This window comes from Anguilla anguilla, chromosome 7 (assembly GCF_013347855.1).
Source record: "Anguilla anguilla isolate fAngAng1 chromosome 7, fAngAng1.pri, whole genome shotgun sequence".
NCBI lineage: Eukaryota > Metazoa > Chordata > Actinopteri > Anguilliformes > Anguillidae > Anguilla > Anguilla anguilla.
Window position 1 is genome coordinate 19,503,933 of NC_049207.1, and position 20,000 is coordinate 19,523,932.

Below are 20,000 nucleotides of genomic sequence, written 5' to 3' on the forward strand. Positions count from 1 at the left end.
CATGACCATGCAGGGCCGAGAAGAACTGTCACTGACTGAAGCGTGAGTCACAGACGTTTGTGGACCCACATTCACAATTTGCACATCAGACTAGAGAACATTCAGAGGAAGAGAATTCAAAGAACGACAGGGCGGCTGCTGCAGTAGTACTGACAAATGATTAGTTCACTTCGGCCAATGCTTGAGGGTTTGAAGGTATGAGACCTAGGGTGGGACATGGTATTGTGTCCTTCAGAAGGCTGTTCTACCTCCACCAGAATTCCAGAAGCACATCAGAAAGAAAAGTAGACAGAATAACTGGTCCTACTAAGATTGTAACATATAGAGATTATTACAAATGAAGATTGTAACAGATGGAGATTGAAACAGTAATACACTACATTTACATGATTTGTGCCATTGTGGGTTTACCAAAGTGTTCCATAAGTGTACTGTAGGACTTGTTTGGCAGCAAGTATCTTCGTGTGATAACCTATTCTCACTGAGAGTATATAAGTATGCAAAGCAGAACAGCTGAACAGCAGATCTATTGAGCAAAGCTAGATTGAGGTCACATGCAGGTGACACCACAGAACAAACCCCATCCTTGGCCCAGGAGACAGCCTGAGTACTGGCTAGAGTAAGGGAGGTGCTAGCAGTTGAAAGTGGGCCTGGGTTTCAAAATCAGAAACTAAGATTACACCTGAAATCTGTTTGGGATGGTTGGGGTTCTGGCTCCAGATACTTTGATAATCCAGGTCCAATCTGAAGTCTGAATTTAACTTCCTGAGTGAAGCCTGTGCTTGGACATGTAATCAAATCACCTGTGATTCTCACTGAAAATGAAAATAAATACATTTTTAAGCCAAGTCGAACGGTGCAAAAATGTCCACAGTGTCACCCAGGGAGGGTGGGAGGGACTGTTGGCAGGGCTTTTCCTGCCTCACAAAGACAGAGGAAACCGCCATAATGAGACAAGTCTTCAAATATCATCGGGCATGGGAAAAACAACTGTATATAGGAAAATCTAAAAGTGAAAAAGTCATTATATGAAACCAGAACAATTTGTCCCTGAAGCTCTGGGCTGGTATCAGAGGAGCAGTACCAACAATGCACATTCCATGTGAACTGAGTTCTGGCTGTTTAGCAAGTATTTGGTAACTCGACAAAGTCCACTTTGCACATGAAATCTTTTTTTTTTTTTATCCCTCAGAGTTATTTTCCAATTACAGTATGATCCCTCTGGAATATACTGCTCATAGTCATCCACCCACTGAGAAACTTTATGTTAAAATAAGGCAAATATTGAATTTGATTAACCAATCAGGCATATGCAAACAAAAATCAGACTGAAGATAAAAAGCATTCTTTCCCCTTATTTACAGACAACATAAAGCATCCATGGAATCCTTTTAATATAATTTAATCATCGTTCCATGTCAAAAATTTCTGTTCACTACTTTATGGCAAGGTTTTGTGTTCAGATGGTTTGCATAACCATCTCTAATCAGTCTGTCTCCACCCTTCAGGCCCCACTAAACAAAATGTTTGTGTGATTTGGGCAAAAAGTGGAATACCCTGCAAAAGTTAAATACCCTGCTAGTACAGATTAGTGCTGAACCACAGTATTATATGGTGTACAATCATGTTTTTTACACGTTTATCACTTATATTCACATTTAGCTGGTATGTAAGTGTTTATGATCTGTGATGTGAAACCTGTTTTTAGTGTTGAGGAGTAGTTTAACTACATGTAGTTAAACTAGTAGTTTAATTACATGTAGTTAAACTAGTAGTTTAATTACATTTTTCAGCAGTTTGCTGGTGGTTCAACTACATTCATATCTGTATAATGGTTGTAATAGTTAATCTGTCATTCTGAGGTGAAATTAACTACCAACTTCTTTTGGCCATAAAATATACATTTGCTTCAAAACCCCTTTGACCAAAAACCACCTCCTCTCTCTCTTTTCCCTCTAATTCTGGTTGGTGAGAAGCACTCCACTCCACTATAGTTGCCAACGGTGAACTGCCAGCTGCCACACATTGCTGGTTTGCTCCACTGAGCTATACAGTATAACGGTTCTCCCCGTGTGCAAAAATAAGGCATTTCTCACACACGCTTCCTAACTGGGGAACAAGATCATTATAATTATTTTTTTATCTTTTTAACAAAGTGGTTTGAACTGCATTTTTTGGCAAGCTACATTTATCTTCATTGTACTAGCTTTGGTGTCGTTAAAAATCTGTAGCAAAAGTAGCAAAAATAAAACTACTTTCAGGGTGAAGTAATTGGTAGATTGCACAACTACGCTTTCAGAGTAGTTTCCCCAAAACTGCCCTTTTCTTAAAAAAAAAAAAACCAAAAAAAAAAAAAAAACCAATGACATATCCAAATGTCTCTCAATTGTAGAAATCATAAAAAATACATCAATTTTGAATAATAAATAGAACTTTTCTGATTACAAAATACAGGCAGAAGTATTGGTAATTGAATATCCCTTAAATAAGGATTCATGTCAATTTTATATCTATTTTCATTTAAGACTGTTGAACTATGATTAATTAATTTCATTAGAGCTGTGGAGATTCTGGGGCATAATTGAACAAATCTGGACATAAATCACTCCTGTTAGTATGTTTGAATAACTCTCTTCAGCAGTTGTAAAGAGAATATTCAACAGCTAGCCAGCTATCCTGGCATCACATTAATATGACCTGTTGTGTGATCATATTTCTACAGGTCCAAAACTGTCGGTTCAGTTAAGGTTGTTTTGTTTTGCACTTATTGACCATGTCAGGCCACTGTAGTTTAATGGTGTCTATTAAATGGCAGGCTTAACTTCTGGCAATGGAGGTGCAATAAGTCTAGAGCAAGAATTTCCTCTCTTTGCTTCTTTCGCGTCTGTAACCTCCGTCCATATGGCAAGCAGATATTGTTCTTGGCCCCTGAACCGTTCGGTATATTCAGTTATTTATGTGCTTTTTGGGAAGTTCTGCTCCTCACAAGGAATAAAATAATCTGCTTTGGCATCAGCTACATCTCACACTCCCTTGTACCAAATGCAGGTCATAAAAGAAGCACTCACGTGAGGTAAACAGGGCACAGAGAATGGTTTATTACACGGGAACATGGCACTCGCCGACCTTCCCAAGTAGCAAATCGCAGGATATTTGCAGGATGGGATGAATGACCTGTTCAGTTCGAACGGTTCGGCCTGACATTGGACCAAAGCATCGGTGTTCGCTGCGCGTGGCGGGAGAAACATATGACTCACTCAACAAAAGCCTTCGCAAACATTTCAGCTCGTGTTTTTAAACTTTAAACCCCCCCTGGAGACTGAAGGTTCAGCGCTGGAAGAGAGTCTGTTTGGAAGCGCTATTTCGAAGACCTCACGGTAACCATGAATAGAACAAAAAACAAGGACTGAGATGACTAGGTCAGCTAGAGGGCACCTAGTTATCAGAATAGGGCATGTATCTGGTACAACGTGTCAAGAATTCTGTCTGGTAATCCAACATGCACAGCATCTGCTTGCCATGTTCAATTCTTCACTATGGTTTATTCAGCACTGGTTGAAGTTCCACGTAACACAAAATTCATTTACAAGTTTGCAGTGCACTTTGAATTAGTTGCAGTTGTGCAAGCTTACTCATGGATACCAGTCACATATGATTGATGGTTTTTGGGAGGAAAATGGCCTTGAGTATACAGCAAAGGACTTTGTGAGTATCCAATGGACAAAAGTCAGCCTTAACCTTACCTCAACTGTCAGGGGACCTTGAATGTACCATAGGAATGTTTGAGATTCATCCGTTTCCCCCTACAATGCAAGGCTAAATCTTTAAACATATCTTTAATGTTGTAAATCTCAACCTTTCAAGCCATGCATCTGGAGATGCAGTTGCTGTGTCTTATTCCTAAATCAATACCCGCTCAGTCCCGTAATGACTCCAGCAGAGCGTCTGTTATAAAAGAGCGCCAATACCTAATTGGTCGCGTTTTCACGCATTTGTTGAACCGGTCTTATCTTCGGGATCTCCGCGCTCAATCTTGGATTCTTGATTCCAGCCAGAAGTGTCACGTAACACACATCTGAGAGGTAAGCATGTTTGAGCAAACTCCCTCTGTTGCCGTGTCCGGGCAGTCTGAGAGGAATGAATCCACACATTATCCTCCTGCTGCGTAAACTGTGGTGCGTTTGGCCTGCCAGCTGCCGAGCGAGCTCAGAGTCTGGGCTTCGTTAGGGGCTCAAAGCTTTGGAGAAAGGCAGGAGCGGGCGAGTCGGTGAGTGACGCTTTTGTGTTTGTGTAGCCCAGGTACCAGGAAACCCCGAGCCATGGGGGCTGGGCACAGCAGCTCTGCCCTGAGGAGTGACCCCACTCAGAGGACACGCATGCTCACAGTTCAATGGAGCCCTTTCACTGTATTCTTCCACAGACACATTTACACCCATCCCAAAGGAGATACAGAGTTACAGAGCACTGCCTGACATCACTCACTCTCTCTCTCTCACTCACACACTCACTCACTTTAGCTTACTCGCTAAAATACACACACACACACACACAGTGTATACAGTACTATGCTGAGCCTCTCTAGGGCTGGACTTACGTGGGTTCTTCAGTCACTGCTGTGTGCTCATCCAACTCCTGGGCCTGCTTGAACCACGGCGGCTTGGCCTCCACAGGAAGCTTCTCTACAATGGAAGAGCATGGATAAGAGATGGCCATCTCATCCCAGCCCAGGGACCTGCTCATCCCAGCCCAGAGACCTGTCAGTGCTTTTCCTTCTCACCCAATCCTACTGACAACATTTTTATTGATTATAAAAGAAGTTGTGAAAAAGCACTCTACTGTGACCTTGTAGCAGGTCCTCTCATTTCTGTGTTTTATGTGTGTGTGTGTGTATGTGTGTGAACTCTAGGTCAATCAGTTCTTAATATGTGAGAGTCATCAGAGGGTGTTCATAGTAAATACCCTAGCCCTCCCCAGCCAAGTAGGAAGGCACTGCTCACCTATAGGTTTGTAGCAGGGCACGGTGACCAGGCACTCCTCCTTGATGTGGGGCTTGGTTTTCGAGTTGCAGCCACCAGCATGCAGACCCCTGTAATCGATGCACAGGACCACCCTATAGCGCAGACCCTGCCCGCACGTCACTGTGCACTGAGGGGGAGAGAGGACAGGTCACATGACAGATTATCATCCAGAGAGAACAAGTCATCTGACACAAATTAAATGTGAGGATGTGGTACGTGACACCGACCTGTGAGATGTTTTAGTGAGTAGGAGCAGGGAACATTTCCTTATCTCTATCCCAAACCGTATACAATATTTCACTTACATTGCCAGCATTGTTCTGAATACCTCTTTGGCTTCAGATCTTTCCAGCCAGAAATATGCACACAACTAAAAGCCAGCACGGATCTCAACAGCATGGGAAATGCTCTTGAGGGTTGTCCTTCCCCTCCTAATCCCTGACAATGTCTTTATTTAAGACTTACTGCAGTGCTCCTGAAAGGACAGGTCTCTAGCCGGGGAGTGAAGGAGAAAATTCCGGCAAATTGGCTGCCTGTAAAGAGTTCTTTTTTCTTGCACCCTTTGCCAAGACAAGCATTTAACAGGAGTTCAGAGTGAGGAATGCAGAAGGTAAACAGAATCCTGGGTTTTTAACAGGCCACAAATCTGGCTCCCCAGTCCCCGGGAGCGCTTGCTGGAGGGAGAAATTAATTTCCCGGTGAAATTAAAATCATAGGGTCCCCGAACGGCCGCTCCCATTTATCTTCGGCCGTTGCCGCGTGTGGGAACATACGGGGCGTCCCGCGGTAACTTATTTTGATGGGGCTTCCACCCCCTTCAGACGGGCAGCCCGATAACCTTTCTGCCTGCGGTGCCGGGGGGACGCTGGGCTCTGTTGACTTTGGGGTTTGAATTAAAGTTCTGTGTGCTTTGGATGTGCCCAAGTGGTTGGGTGGAGCCATTCGCGCTGCTACCGGTAATCATCCAAGGGGTATAAAGTTTAACACGGGTTTATTTTAGCAGTCACATCTTGCACATGTGAAGCATGCTGCAGTAACACAGGTCCTTGGACCATCTGCTCTGCAGCCAGGCCAGAAAGATTAATTGCGCCATTTTTCACCCCTTTCAACTAATTAACACATCGTTAAGCTGGGACCACTGCGGCCTGTTGCAGATAACAGAGATGAACGATCTGCTCGTTGACGTGTGATTACAGGGTCAGTCTGACCAGCGAAAAAATCCAAATTGTTTGGCAGAAAACTAAAAACAATGTTTTTAGTATCAGGACCCACATTTCTCAATCTTGATGCGGGTTCACATCCAGCTAGCTCTCATGTTATTTTGGGATTTACTATAAGAGGCGAAGCAGAAAAGCGCCAGGAAGAAGCTAATGAAGAATGCATTTGTAAGCATTTGTGCAAAAATATTTGCACAAATATTAACTTCAGGACAGCTATTAAAGCTGAAGTAAACATCACAGACACAGTAACTCTTAAATAACATGGTGGTTGGTGCAGGCATATTTTTCTGTTGGTGCCTGTTTATAGTAGATTGTATTTACTGGTTACAGCTCTGTGGTCAAGTGAATTGCTCACTTGTACTTGCAATAAAGAGTACTTTAATGTAAAATGGATGACTGACCTGCTGTGCCAGTTTACACAGCTGGAATTTTATTTGAATCCAACAAGAGTTGAGTGACTCACAGGCGACCACTCCTGTGCAAGCCAGGTAGGGCAGTCGAAGGTGTTGCAGGGCTGCAGGATGGGCATCTTGGGGGAGTACAGGCACTTCCACTCCTCGGTGTGAGTGATGGTGCCCTGCATGTCCTCCTCCACGCAGGAGACGGACCGGCTCTGGACCCCCCCGCCACAGGAGGTGGAACAGGCCGTCCAAGGGCTGCTCTCCCACCTGAGAGGAGAGAGCCAGGTGAGGCACGTGCACTCACGCCAGCGCTCGCAACCTTTCCAAACACACGTCACCCCCACAGTGCAGGCAGGCCAGTGAAGCTGCATGGAGCACACAGTGGGTGGAGCTATCACATTGAATTGACAATTCTGTGAACCAACCAGAGATTTGCTGATGACTAAAGCAGAGCTTCGATTGGCAGAGATCTCTCTTGGACTTCGCTGTACCATTCGATCAATTATAAGGTTTAAGTGGCCTCCCTTGGCCCTGAGTAGGGTGTGAGTCACATAACAGCAGTTGTGTAAACGTTGCAATGCGAGGTTAGAATTGGCAGAGCTTCTCTGCTTGAGGGTGGCTCCTTGCATAGAAAAAAACTGTAAACATTCTACTTAAATTGAGTCCTATCAAAACTGTAAAAAAGTGCCACCAATCTGTCTACTGAGCAGACTTCCAGAGCAATAAATGTGGTGTAATCTACCATTAAGTGTTTCCCTCCCCTTCAATGAATTCAGAGCATGTTTTGTAAAAGAAATTTCCAGCATAATTACAAACCGCATTGGCACACTTAAAATGCAGTAAATTCCACTGGAAAGGTTCAGTTACAGATACGTCTCTTCCTGCAGACGTCTGTTTCAGTCTCTTATGTGTGATTTTTAGTTACACGTTCATCTCGCTGTAGCTGTGTACAGAGTTTTGAGGGAACAGGGGTGTGAGAGAATGGGAATTGGCTACTTTCATTTGGGTAGAGGGATGAGAAAAGTAACTTGATGCATTTTATAAGCTGATGGAGGGGAGACTGGAAGGCCCTGCAGGTGAATGCAGGACCTGAAATAGGAGAGAGGCTCTGTGGTCCATGAGATTTCCTTGCCATACATACCGAGGCAGGGGGTGGTACAGGTCGTAGGGCATGATTTGCTTGTAGCCGTCACTGATGGAAATACAAAGGAGAGAGAAAAAAAAGAGTCAAATGAAAACAAAATAATTATATTTTGTGGGAACTGAACAGAGTGCTGATGACAGGAGCTCAGCAGAGGGTCCATTAGACTGTCCCGGGGAGCAGAAGGGGGGTTTAAAGCAGGGCTACTTAACATTGGGTCTGTAGAACCAATACCACACAGTGCTCTTTTAACAGCCTCATGCCATAAATAATGGGGGGATACACGAAAAGAGTATTTGTGAAACTGGATTATGAGGTTACTAATGGTATGGTTGGAATAGACCAGTGAACACATTCACTATGCATTACTAAGGTTCAAAAGCCGCAATGTGCAGTATTGTCTGTTCTGATTAAGTGCACAGACTGTCTCCACCTGCTCACCATGCCGCACTCTGTTGTGAAAGCCACTGACCTGGCTAGACATGGGTCCAGGTTGCACTCCTGCAGTTTGGGTTTGGGCTTGATGTTCTCAGGGTAGTAGTGACAGTACTGGTCCACCACCACCCGATTGCTACGCAGGTCAAAGCATTCTGCTGAAGTCAGCTGATACCCTGCAGCCAATCAAAGCCAAGAGTGCCACTCAGTCAGGAAGCAGTTCAGGTGGATACAAATGAAAGGATGAATGGGCACTTGTGTTGAACAAATTGTGCACAATTAGTACTACAAGCCTTTCAAAAGACTATTAATCACTACTGTGTACTGGTTCATGGATGTAGTAAGAAGACAATTCAATCACCTTCTAAAAGATATAATTTATGAATTCAACTTCCGTAACTGAGAATTTACCCAACAACCTTAAAAGGAGTGAAAGCTGAAAAACTGAAAATTCAAAAGGTTTGAATCACATAAGTCATAAGTCCTGTAAGCCAACAATTGTGAAAGGTGGTAATCAATCATAAATAGTGTGATCATTTAATGAGTAATCTGCAGCAATTAGTGGTGAAGGCAGTCTCTTACCCCCACCGCAAGTCACTGAGCAGGGGAAGAAGTCTGTCTCCCTCCAGCGATGAATAATGGGCTGGTAGAAAATGAACTGAACCACACTGTCTGCCCCTCCAGTGTAATGGATCTGAAAGAACCAATCGGAGGAGAGCACGTTGAAACGCACACCCCCCACACCAGCTTACCGTGTCCCCATTAAACCAGATTATGTTGTTCTGTTTTCCACTCGGAAAGAAGGTACATGACAACCAGGGACCAGATAATTGCTATCTTGAGACAAATCCACTGGAGTCTGAATCTTTTCCAGGGTCCACCAGCTTCTGCATAAGTTGTTTCTAGCTCTCCCGACAGCGGACTGTTTCATATGGGACGCATACAAAGGATGAAGTGAGGTTGATTGACAAGGAATAAAAATGTTATAAGTGCTTTGCAATTCTATCTGAAAGAAAGCTCAAGTTTTATGGTTGCCTGTTCAAAGGGCAATTCCCCCAAGGATATCGATATTGCTTTTCCATTTCCCCACATTGGCCGCTTTGGCCTCGCTAATTTACACAGTCTCGTTCTGGCGAACTCCGAAATCAGTCAAGTTCTCCTAAACGTGCGCACATCTGGCGTCAGACTCCACAGCGGCCTGTTTGGGAGGCCATGGGTTCAGGATCAGAGCTTTCTCTAGGGCTTCAGAAGTGGGTAGAGCCCGTGAAAGATTTCGAGAGGGAGAGAGAGAGAGAGAGCATGCCGAGTGCACACGCGGTCCGCTGTTACTGACACATAACTTCAATTCGGGGAAGAGCGTCCGGCATCTACCCCTCCCCAGACACTGCCAATGAGCCCAGCTCAACTCGTATCAAACGACGGGCCATGCTATTGCTGGGGGGGGGGGAGGGGGGGGTTGGACATGTGCGGGCAGATTGAATCCATTTTGCAGTGGACCTCAAAGTCAGGTTTTTAATTGGGCTAATGGAGGCCGATGATGAAAGTCCTTCCACGAGGACAGCTTAAACGCTCCTCCGTCGCGTCGTTTCGTCAGCGTGCAGTGATGAGCGCCGCCGCCGCGAATTCCGCCCGCGACTGAGCGCGCGCATCACTTGTTTTAAACTTAACTGTTCCGTCGCACATCAATCGCATTTTCAGACAGGCAACATCGCGGAAACAACGGGTCCTATTTAGAGGGCATTAGCGTGGGATTAAAGAGGTGCCAGGCAGCTCACTACATGTGCTGACATAAAACGTGAATGACAAGGATTCTCTATAAAAAAGATCCTTGGGATGAGAACAGTGAAATTGAGGGTATTGGATTACCGCAAAGTAATCCCAATCAAAATTAGCCCTCCATTCCATACTAATAGACATTTTCATTTTGGCATTCTTTTATTAAATGTGGAAAATCTACAAGATGACTCATGACTGCACAGTTAAAGAATTTACAAGCATTAGAGTACCCTGTAGCAGGCATATCCCCCACAGCAGCTAGCAAAAACATTTTTAAGTGCCAGAATGGTTCTTTGAAACAATGGAATCTCTACAGCCCCAAACAGGATATAGAAGTCCAGGCAAAGATTTGGAATTTAAATCATCTATCAAAATAAGCACAGCATCAGTACCCATGCTTGACTGACCCCAATGAGTTTTTGACACCTAGCAGCAGTACATAGAAAGCAACTGGAAGCTAAAACATGCAGATTTACTGTAAACTTTGTAGTGCACCTTATGTTTTGTGGAGAAATAGAAGAAGTGCTCTTTAGATGTGAGAATAGAACCTTAACAGGGAAAATACATAAAGCTGATTTGGAATTCTGGGGGCTTGGTGGACTGATTTTGATACGTTCACCCTCCACCAACCCAGTCATGGACAAGACATGCAGCTGCCCATACTGTATGTAACACATAAGACTGTGTGTCCCAATTCTCCCAAAAAATGTCAAAATATCTGCATACCACCCAGATGTTGATACATTTTTAGATATAAGTCAGCACAAGTAAACTGAGCACCGAGCAACCTGGGACTATGGTCCTGCAGAGGAGAAGGAATCCTGTATGCAGAGGGCTTTCCTGGCACCCCCTGCCTCATAGACAGCCAACTGTTCCCCCAAAATAGAGTGTACCCCCTCTTTCGTATTTACCACCCTTTCTCTGGTATGGCTGGAGGCACTAAATCCTCCTAGGTCCATTCACCTTTAATGGAGTGCATCGGGAAGGTGCCATGGGAACCAGAGAACTTCAATTCTCTTGTTTCTTTGAGCCTAAGTCTGCAAAGAATCTCTTTTGTGTGAAAACAGGGTGTTTTAATTGTGTCCAAAAATTAACCTGCTCTGTTAGTCACATTCCTCCAAATTGACAATGTGTTTCGCTTTGGACTACATCCATTTCAGCTTAGCTGGCTCGCTCTGGAAAAGCCCATCACAGCCAGGCCTTTGCCAGGGAGCAAAGAGAAAATGCATGCATGCTAGCTCTCCATCTCCTGGTGCCACAGCTTGTGTTACTGGATGACACAGTGGCATTTTGAGCACAAGCATGCATTCATTATAATGCGGTCCATCTCTTACAAGTGCTGTAATTGGGTTTATGTCTAAGAACTGAAAACATCTGAACGAGCTGCAGAATACATCATAGGGTTTGGCTGGGACAAACACAGTGTCAAAATTATGCCTGCTCTCAGAGCACTGTTCCACAGGGAGACCAGATGCGAGCTGCCTGTTGCCAGCACCTCAGCTAAATGAGGTGAGACTGAGAACGACCTTTATATTGAGGGAAATAAACTACAGGAATATTGACCTGAAGTATTAGTAAAGATTGTCAATGGTGAACCACAGACTGGAGTCACTAAAAGAAACAGTTTGAGCCTGGTCGACTCAAATAGAGGCCTACAACACAAACCTTAAAACATCCTCTGATGTATGGTATAATGGCCTGAGTCCTCGCACGATTAGCAAATGAAGTGGAACCCTGCGCATTCAAACTGAATAAAAAATATTTCCACGCCCGACACTGTTCATCTCATTCAACTGGAACTAAAATATCTTCGGCGTTCCTTTTCTAATAAAAAAAAAAACACACTGAACTTTGACACATATTCTCATACTCATTCACAACGGAACAAACGTCTGGTGATTTTAAAAAATAAGTTTTCCACTTAGTTTCACTGGTGCAAATCTGTGACAAAGAACTGGCAGGCTGCCTCTCTTCATATTAGAGATTTCTGCCTTTACAGCTTCTCTTGTTTCGTTCTCCAACATTCCTATTTATTTTTTATTCTCACTTGTTTGGAGGGGGATGTTTTTACTGGCCTTTCCCTTGTGCTGCCTATATCATTTCTAATGTCCACGGCTCTCCACAAATCTCTGCCCGAGCGCAATTGCCTCAACATTTTTTCACAAGCTCCTCGGAGCTCAGGGAAAACTCTTCTAAATTGGCGTGAGCCATTTTCCAGGGGGTTAATTATCATTTGGAACAGTTTAGAGTGAGAAATGTATATGCTGGTTAACTATGTCCAAATCAATACACAGAGGGATTCTGGGACTGCTGAGGGGAAAACAATCGTCCACAGCCCATTTCACACTTGCACTAAAGACCGAGCGGAGGCCATCTCACTGGCACAGACCCTCACACGTGGGGGAGCGCCGGTGGAGTTGGAGTACGTCTAGATATCTGCAGATAATGATCCCGGCAGTTATTCACAGATTTTGCGAGCCAAGTTTGTGCGCTCATAGACAACCGCGTTGTTTATCGCCACTTAGCTGCAAGAATCAATTAATCAACGGTCTGCGTTTCCTGCTTCTGGCCATTTGCGTGCAGAGCGCAAACCACAAGGGCCAAGTCTGAGGTAATTGCACCAACGGTGGCAGCTAGGAAACAAGCATTGCATGTAAGGAAATGGTACTGGAGAACTGAACCACAAAGCAGCCACAGGCAGAGCATGATCCCTGTAACTGACAAGGGCTGCTAGGGCTACTTAAGTTCATATCACACAGAGGAAATAGGAAAGCCACTTGAAGAACAGGGAACTGAAATTTCGCTCGAGGCTGAAAGGAGGCAGCTGAGATACCCCAAACACAGAGGCTGGCTATGTCAGACAACACAGGTCAAGCGTGACACGCAATGAGATGTGCCTCTGACCTCTGACCTTTGTAAGGTCTCTCGCTGAACTGCATCACTAAGAACAGGGCCTCCATTCAGAGCCAGCACAAGGCCACAGCAACATAATGAAAAATAAGGCCGGGTCAATAGCACTGTTGCCAGTGCAGCCAGCTACCAAGTAGCTGCTCATCACTACTAGGGTTAAGGTACCAGTCTCCACATGTCCCACAAGCACATGGGGGAGCAGCAAGGACAAACGCGGCAATTGACTCCAGGAAGGGGAACAAACCCCCCAAAAATCCAACCAGGTCCTCACTCTTCTGTGGCTCTTCTGAAGTCGTCCAATCAGATCGCTTGTAAAACGGCCGCAGCTGAAGCTCCTGCTTCTCATCAGCTCAAAGGGACGAGGCCCTGGTGGCTGGACTGTAATGACTTAACAGCCTTCCTGCCCGAGACCCTGCACTCATAATTTTGCAAAGGGACACTGTCTGCACTTGTAGTGCCAATATGCTTTCCATTATGAAGAGCAGGGAAGGGATGCACAGGGAGGAGATAAATGAAAAATAGTCCACTCCCAGGAGAACAGAGGAAAGGATGGGCCAGCGTCTCCCACCACCATTGATTACTGGGGTCCTTGAAACAGGCTTTTGGCCGGAGATCAGAGGCATGGAGGAGACATTAATAAGCATGGAAAACGTGGATCCTCTCCATGATTTATACACTGAGAGGAGCAGCCAGGCCAACCCGGGAGCTGGAGGGGGCTCAAAGTGATGTGTCACACAATGATGGTTCAGACACTGCAATATCTAATGTTTTCGGCCCCTGACCCAGATCACTGTGATAGCAACCATAAAAATATACAGGACCAAAGTGCCCTCCACGGCATGATCAGGCCAGACCACGGGGACCCATGTGAACCTCCATGTCACTGGAGTTCAACCTCCTGGGCCTCCTGACATGGACATGGAAGGCAGCCAATCAATGCAGAGCACTGATCCAGTGCTGGATGATACAAGTAATCCGGTTATGTTTAAATATGCTGAACCATTTAAGATCAGCCTCACCGACCTCTCCTAACCTACCATAACCTCTCATAACATTTCTGATTGAATGTCTACAGTCTTCACCTCTTTCATTTTTTACTTACAACCAGCAATGGACCAGATCTATGGCTACGGACTTACTAGCAAAGATAATCGTTTTTGGCACTGCAAATGAGTACTTTAACAACTGAACTTCGTCAGGAATCAGACGAGGACCTCTCGTGGTTTTCCTTGCCACCACAGAGGCCTCCAAGTAAAAAGGAAACACCAGAAATTGAACACGAAGGTTTGGCTTTAAAGCATTACACAACTACTTTAAAATGCCTGGCTTGTCCAAAAAAAAGCCGACCAATGAGCAGCCAGCTTTCTTGTCACATTGATAAGGAACGCTAATGTTTCCCTGATGTGCTAAAAGCTTTTTGCAGCCAGTGTTTCTGCAGTAGATCACTGATGTCTTAATGACAGATACTGCAGGGAGGTTCAGGAAACATCCCAAATTTCCTTTCCTGATGCAGTGGGCTTTGATATTTCTGGATCCCACGCCAACACCTGGCCCCCACCCATGTGAGAGTTCAGCCTGCTATGCAAAAGAACCCAGGTCTCCAGCAGGAGATGTGTTCTCATGCATTCCTGAGAGCTATATCAGCAAGACCAGCTCACTGGTTCTTTTAACGAGGCCTGACTGACACATGTACATTGGCACTAGGTGTGGAGCAAACTCTAAGTGGGTTTTCTCTGTTCTTATTTCCTTGGCTCTCTTTGAAATGTATTTTATGCATTGCCTGTAAATCTTTCTCCATTTCCTTTAGCCCCAATATTCTACAGTATATGCTGTCATACTGCATAGCGATTACTGGCAATTGTTTGGAAAGGGCACTAGGGACACACTGTACCAGAAAGTGGACAACACGAATGAGGTCCCAAAGCGTATGTCACGGCAAGCCTGGCCAAGTTCGGGAGAAGTTAGTAAAAGCTCTTACTTTGATGGTGAAGTCAGCTCCCAGGGGCCCAGTTATTCGCAGGACCTCCTTGTCAGGAAACTTCTGGAAGTCCACAGTGGTGTTTTCTAGGTGGTGAGTCCCAGGCTCACTTAGGCTGTTCTCTCCCTTCACGCCCTGTAGAGTCTTACTCTCTAAGTCTGGCAACGAGGAACAACCGCACATCAATTACCATGACACCACACAGCATATGGTGTTCACACTTCATAACAGTTTGATTTTCACATGTTATTATGCTGGTACAGTTGTTAAACATATGCAAGTGCAGAGTAATTGTAACCAAGTACAATCTAATTGTCAATTCCCATGATTACATACATTTTGTAATTGGATAATGGGTTAGGTTTGATTTGCGGTTAGATTTAAGGTTGTCGTGAGGTTAACGGTTTGAGTTGGAGTAAGAATAAAATTAGGGTGTGTATGGGGGGGGGGAGGGTAATTCAGATAATGTGCGCAATTACACAACTCTGTTCCATGTTTGTTATTACCATGTGGTTCCTCTCTAACAATTATTACTAGTTACCACAGTAATAATGATATTATTACACTAACATAAGGCCAAATTAAATTGTTACACTGATGCATTGCTGCCAGCATAAAGCACAAACAATACTATGGTTAGAGTCAATTTTTTTATGCCAAATAGAAAGTATAAGGTGTATCCTTTTATCTGCTTGAGTAGAGAGAGTATAACCTACTCCAACTTTTTATACATTAAAAGTTAATTTATAAGTAATTTTAATGTGACTTTTTCTAGTGTATATACTAATAATATACTAATATATATATATATACAGTATCATACAATACAGTTGTAGATCTGGCATATTAAAAGGAAAATACAAATCTCTCCAGTATTCAGGAATTGCAGAACCATTTTTGCATAAGGCTTTTACCATTTTTAGGTTTGATAAAATACCCAAACTTATAAGACTCCTCACTGTCTCAATACAAATGACTGCTTGAATAAAAGAATGTTTATGCCAAGACTTTATATAGAATCACTTTCAGTTACCCCCAGTCATACATATCCTAACGAGCCCACGTTAAGTTTCACACAATAATGACGTAACTTCAAACTCATGAATGTGCCTGTCATCACGTATATCCAGATGGTTACTATTTCAGTGCCCTCCATAAGAAAACTGCTGAAATATTTTAATGAGAAATCACCCTGTAATCACTCCTGGGCTTCAGAGGAGATCTACAAATTGGCAGGAAAAAATAGATGGAACATTTGTTATCGATTTCACTCAAACACAAGCTTCCTGCCAAAGCATTTACTTCACAGATAGTATCCCTGAAAGGCCTTGCAGTCATTTCCACAGCGAAGGGAGGAAAACACAATTTCCTCTAATTCTGTCTTGGTTTTCAGCATATGATATTGGGATGTTTGGTTGACCGACTGAATTTAAATGCAAATCTGCACCATATCAATCCCCAAAAACAAATATTTTAAGGTTCTCTGAGACATCTGAAACATAATTTCTTTGCTTGAAAATGGTGGCTGGAACGTCTGAAAAGACACTGAAAAGGGGTCAAATCTTCATCAAATATGGCCTTAAATATTTGAATTTGTGCAAATTTGTGTTTGAAGTTTAAGAGTAACATGGAGAACACACAGAGGGCCAATGCTAAAAGGAAGTTGGCCCAGAATTTCTGCTCAGTTGTGGAATGAAGCATCCCGGACCTACCAAGACTTACACAAGTGATCGGGCCCTTTCAGGACCAGTCGCACATGGCGGCTGCCGTAGGGGACGACGATGACCGTGTCTTCCGCTGGGGAGACATATAAACAAGGAGGAGAAAGAGAGAGAGAGATAGAGAGAAGGAGAGAGAAAAAGAGAGATAGATAATTACAGTGAATTTACTCAATGAGAAGGCATTGTCAGTGACATGTTCTACAGAATTAAAGAGAGACACACTTCCTTTCGATGGACAAGAGAGATAGATATAGCTGTCAGCAGCAGTCACTTCAGAGCTGCACAGAGCCAGAACAGACTAATGATAAAGCAACCAACGAGCTGGAGTAAATGACCGCACATCATGGCTCTTTCCAAAAGTTTTAGTGAAGCACAGAAGCATAGAGCTTTAGTCAGCTAGATGGTGGCTGTGAGGAGAAGCAGCATGCGGGCATAGTGGATTGCTGTTCTCTATGACAGGGTAAACTTGAGCTGCACAAACTCATTTTTTCCATTTGTAACATGTTTGGCTTCTGAAATCCTTTATGCAGTGTGCATTCTTCTGTTATATTCCCCTATGTCCAGCACAAAGCAAAGACATTTGAAAAGGATGTAATGTGTCTGCCAGCAAACTCAAAACTAAAAAGTGACATATAATATCTGAGAAACCATTACTTAAGTTTGGCTTGTAATAACTGGTCCAGTGTGCAGGAATCTCTACTCTTCTAAAGTCACTGCCAGCTAATCCCAAATAAAACACAGTCAAATAAACACTGCTGGGTGGTCAAAGCCGCCATTTTGGCTCTTACTGGTCCAGTTTAGTTGTAATAAATAGTGGTGGGATGCTCTCATTTAAGCACTATTGTTCTGAACCTTTAGCCAATGGTTGACACTAGAACTACTTGAGTAGACAAAAATGTGGTAAATGGGTCAGAGAGGCAAAGGTAGCAGTTTTCCCTGAATGATGCAGATCTTGTGTTTGTGCCCCGCCCAGCAGCAGATGACAAAATGGCTCCCCCAATGGGGCATTTCATGACATCATCAGTATGAGCAAGCAAAGGCTGAGCAGAGTGATGCATCACTCACTTTTACCCGCGGAATGCTGGGATTTGTAGTGCCCTCGCACCAGCCTGCAGGAGGAGCCGTCCCCGTTGCACACTCCGCAGTTGTCCTCTTTCGCTGTGCTCCCCAGTTCAAGGTCACAGCCAACAAGCTGAAGGGCAGAAAAGAGAGGCTGGCTGGACGTTTTTGCTTGGCAGCAGGGGGTGTGACCCTTGCCTGGTAAAACAGACTTCTACTGACTCCTTGTGTTGGTGCACGTGGTAATTAAAGCTCCCCTCCAGCACAGGATTTTGAGGGGGGGCGGGCGGGGGGCTTATACCCTTTGGCTGCACTACACTTCTGTTCCTTTCCCCAGTAGAGTCATTGGCCATGTGCTGAACTTATTCTGCTCAATATGTTTTCAAGCAAAACGAATGGTAATGTTCCGTAGTATTGGATAATATTTGCGTTTTCCATGCAGTTCAGCTGATCTGACCTATAACATCACCTGCTAGCAGAGAGTACTATCCTAGGAATTTTGTTCTCTGCACAGCATGACACTCGATGTCCCCTTCATAGTCCCATATATTTTCCATGAGGTGATTGACACAAAGCTTGGAAAGACTCACAGAGAAAAAGTATCTGGTATGTCAATCTGCCGGAAATACCACCTTTTCAACTTTTGAATACATTTGATAAGCAGACGCCCGTATCTCAGCCAGGTTGAGCCACCGTATATCTCTTGATCTCTTATCCACTGAAGGATTCAAACAGGAAAAATTCAAGATAAGGGAGTTAAATCATCTTGAGCAAAGGTGACCACCTACAGGAATTAACCCACCCACCTCTGACTGAATGGAGTAGCCTCCTGAATGCAATAGCCCCTACCCCAATGCCATGCTTCTACCCAGTCACGGTGGTGGGGGTGTGGTCCTGAGAGTCTGAAGGCGGTACCCACTCACCTGGCAGATCCCACTGATGCACATGTCCAAGGACTCGGTGTAGCAGCGGGTGCCGTCCAGCACCTTGGGCGCGAGCTCCAACACCAGACCGGTGCCCTTGGCCTTGCACTTGAGGGCACAGGGGTTCTCAGGGTCATTGTCCAGGGGAAGCCACTCGTGGTACTGGCCCTGGTAACGCACGTCCACGTGGGCAGAACACTGCTGCGCGCGGAAGTCACCAGACCCGGGGGGGCAATCCTGGTGGGGGGAGGGGCAGAGCTGAGGCTAAGAGCTGGCAGGTGCAGCCCATCAAGGGTCAACTGCTCTGGCACTTAACTTCCTCTCAGCCTAGTTCAAAGGACAGCTGTCACTGGACACCAGATTAAGGACGTCACTGTCAATGTGAATTCCAAAAAGTAAAAATATACAAATACTAGGCGGTGTCCCACAAGCCAATATGATCAAAACAACTATGATACAATACTAATTCACTTTCAGTAAGTTGACAGGTAAGAAATAGGTATCACATTAGAGGCTGAAAATAATTTAAATTAAGTCTAGACAACCCTGACTGTGCAGTTCCAGAGACGCTGCTGGTTTTTTCTCCACCCACACCCATAACAGTATAACTGGATTAACTATTCAGCTTAATGTTTGCAGAGGATCATGTGCTGGAGTTACTGAAGGCTTCACCATTCAAACTCAGATTTGGATAGTCTCAGGTTCTACATAAAGAGAACAAATTACATCAGTAAGTTCAGAGGGGATAAAATGTATCGCCTCACTGGCATTGTTTACTAGCCAGTTAAAACTAGAAGGGACAAAGACAGTTGAAATCCTTTATCATTGGAAGCCCTTGTCTATAATGAGAAGCGTAGAAATATTATACTGTACTGGCTGTGTTACACAGGATTATCTCTGAGGAAGCCTACTTTGTGTAATTTAGTCAAGCAAAACCAGTGTTCTGATAAAAAACAAAAACACTATTCTTCTTGGCATTGAGAGAGAGAGAGAGACAGAGAGAGAGAGAGAGAGTGAGAGGGAGTATGAAGCAGTAAAAAAACTTGAACTGTAATGTGGCAACATTATTTTCATTCATCCCTGCTAAATTATTCAGGGAACTAGGTAACAATTCCCTACTCTGTATGGGTCCAGTTTGCCACATGGTGCAATGGACGTAAACTGTTCATAAAGTGTTTTGGGATTTATTTATTTTTTAGTACAAATGACCTTCTGTTGTTTCAAAACAAAGTGAACACTGAACATAGTATTCCAAATTCTTTAAAACACAGGACGTACTGTAACTGAAACGTCAACATGTTTTTTTTTTTTCTACAGGGTATCCTGTCATCCTGGAGTAAAAACCTGGCACAGGAAACAATGTTCTGAGATGCATTTAGGAGTCAGGGAGCAATGATTTACATAGATGTTGGAAAAGT

The 20,000-nt window shown here is 44.1% G+C and overlaps 1 protein-coding gene across 2 annotated transcripts in view; it reads right to left on the bottom strand.

Annotated features, from left to right (window-relative positions):
• LOC118232278 (ADAMTS-like protein 1) overlaps positions 1-20,000 on the bottom strand; it is a 108,139-nt gene that overhangs the window by 3,078 nt on the left and 85,061 nt on the right. Inside the window, exons 5-14 of one of the 2 annotated variants that reach the window (XM_035427139.1) lie at positions 18,583-18,819; positions 17,666-17,792; positions 16,602-16,676; positions 14,880-15,037; positions 8,798-8,909; positions 8,253-8,391; positions 7,781-7,831; positions 6,702-6,906; positions 4,998-5,145; positions 4,595-4,679 (exon numbers count right to left, since the gene is read on the bottom strand). In XM_035427139.1, the coding sequence (XP_035283030.1) occupies positions 4,595-4,679; positions 4,998-5,145; positions 6,702-6,906; positions 7,781-7,831; positions 8,253-8,391; positions 8,798-8,909; positions 14,880-15,037; positions 16,602-16,676; positions 17,666-17,792; positions 18,583-18,819 (1,337 nt within the window). Of the gene's footprint in view, positions 1-4,590; positions 4,680-4,997; positions 5,146-6,701; positions 6,907-7,780; positions 7,832-8,252; positions 8,392-8,797; positions 8,910-14,879; positions 15,038-16,601; positions 16,677-17,665; positions 17,793-18,582; positions 18,820-20,000 lie in introns of those variants that run through there. The other variant, XM_035427140.1, reaches the window with a different exon arrangement.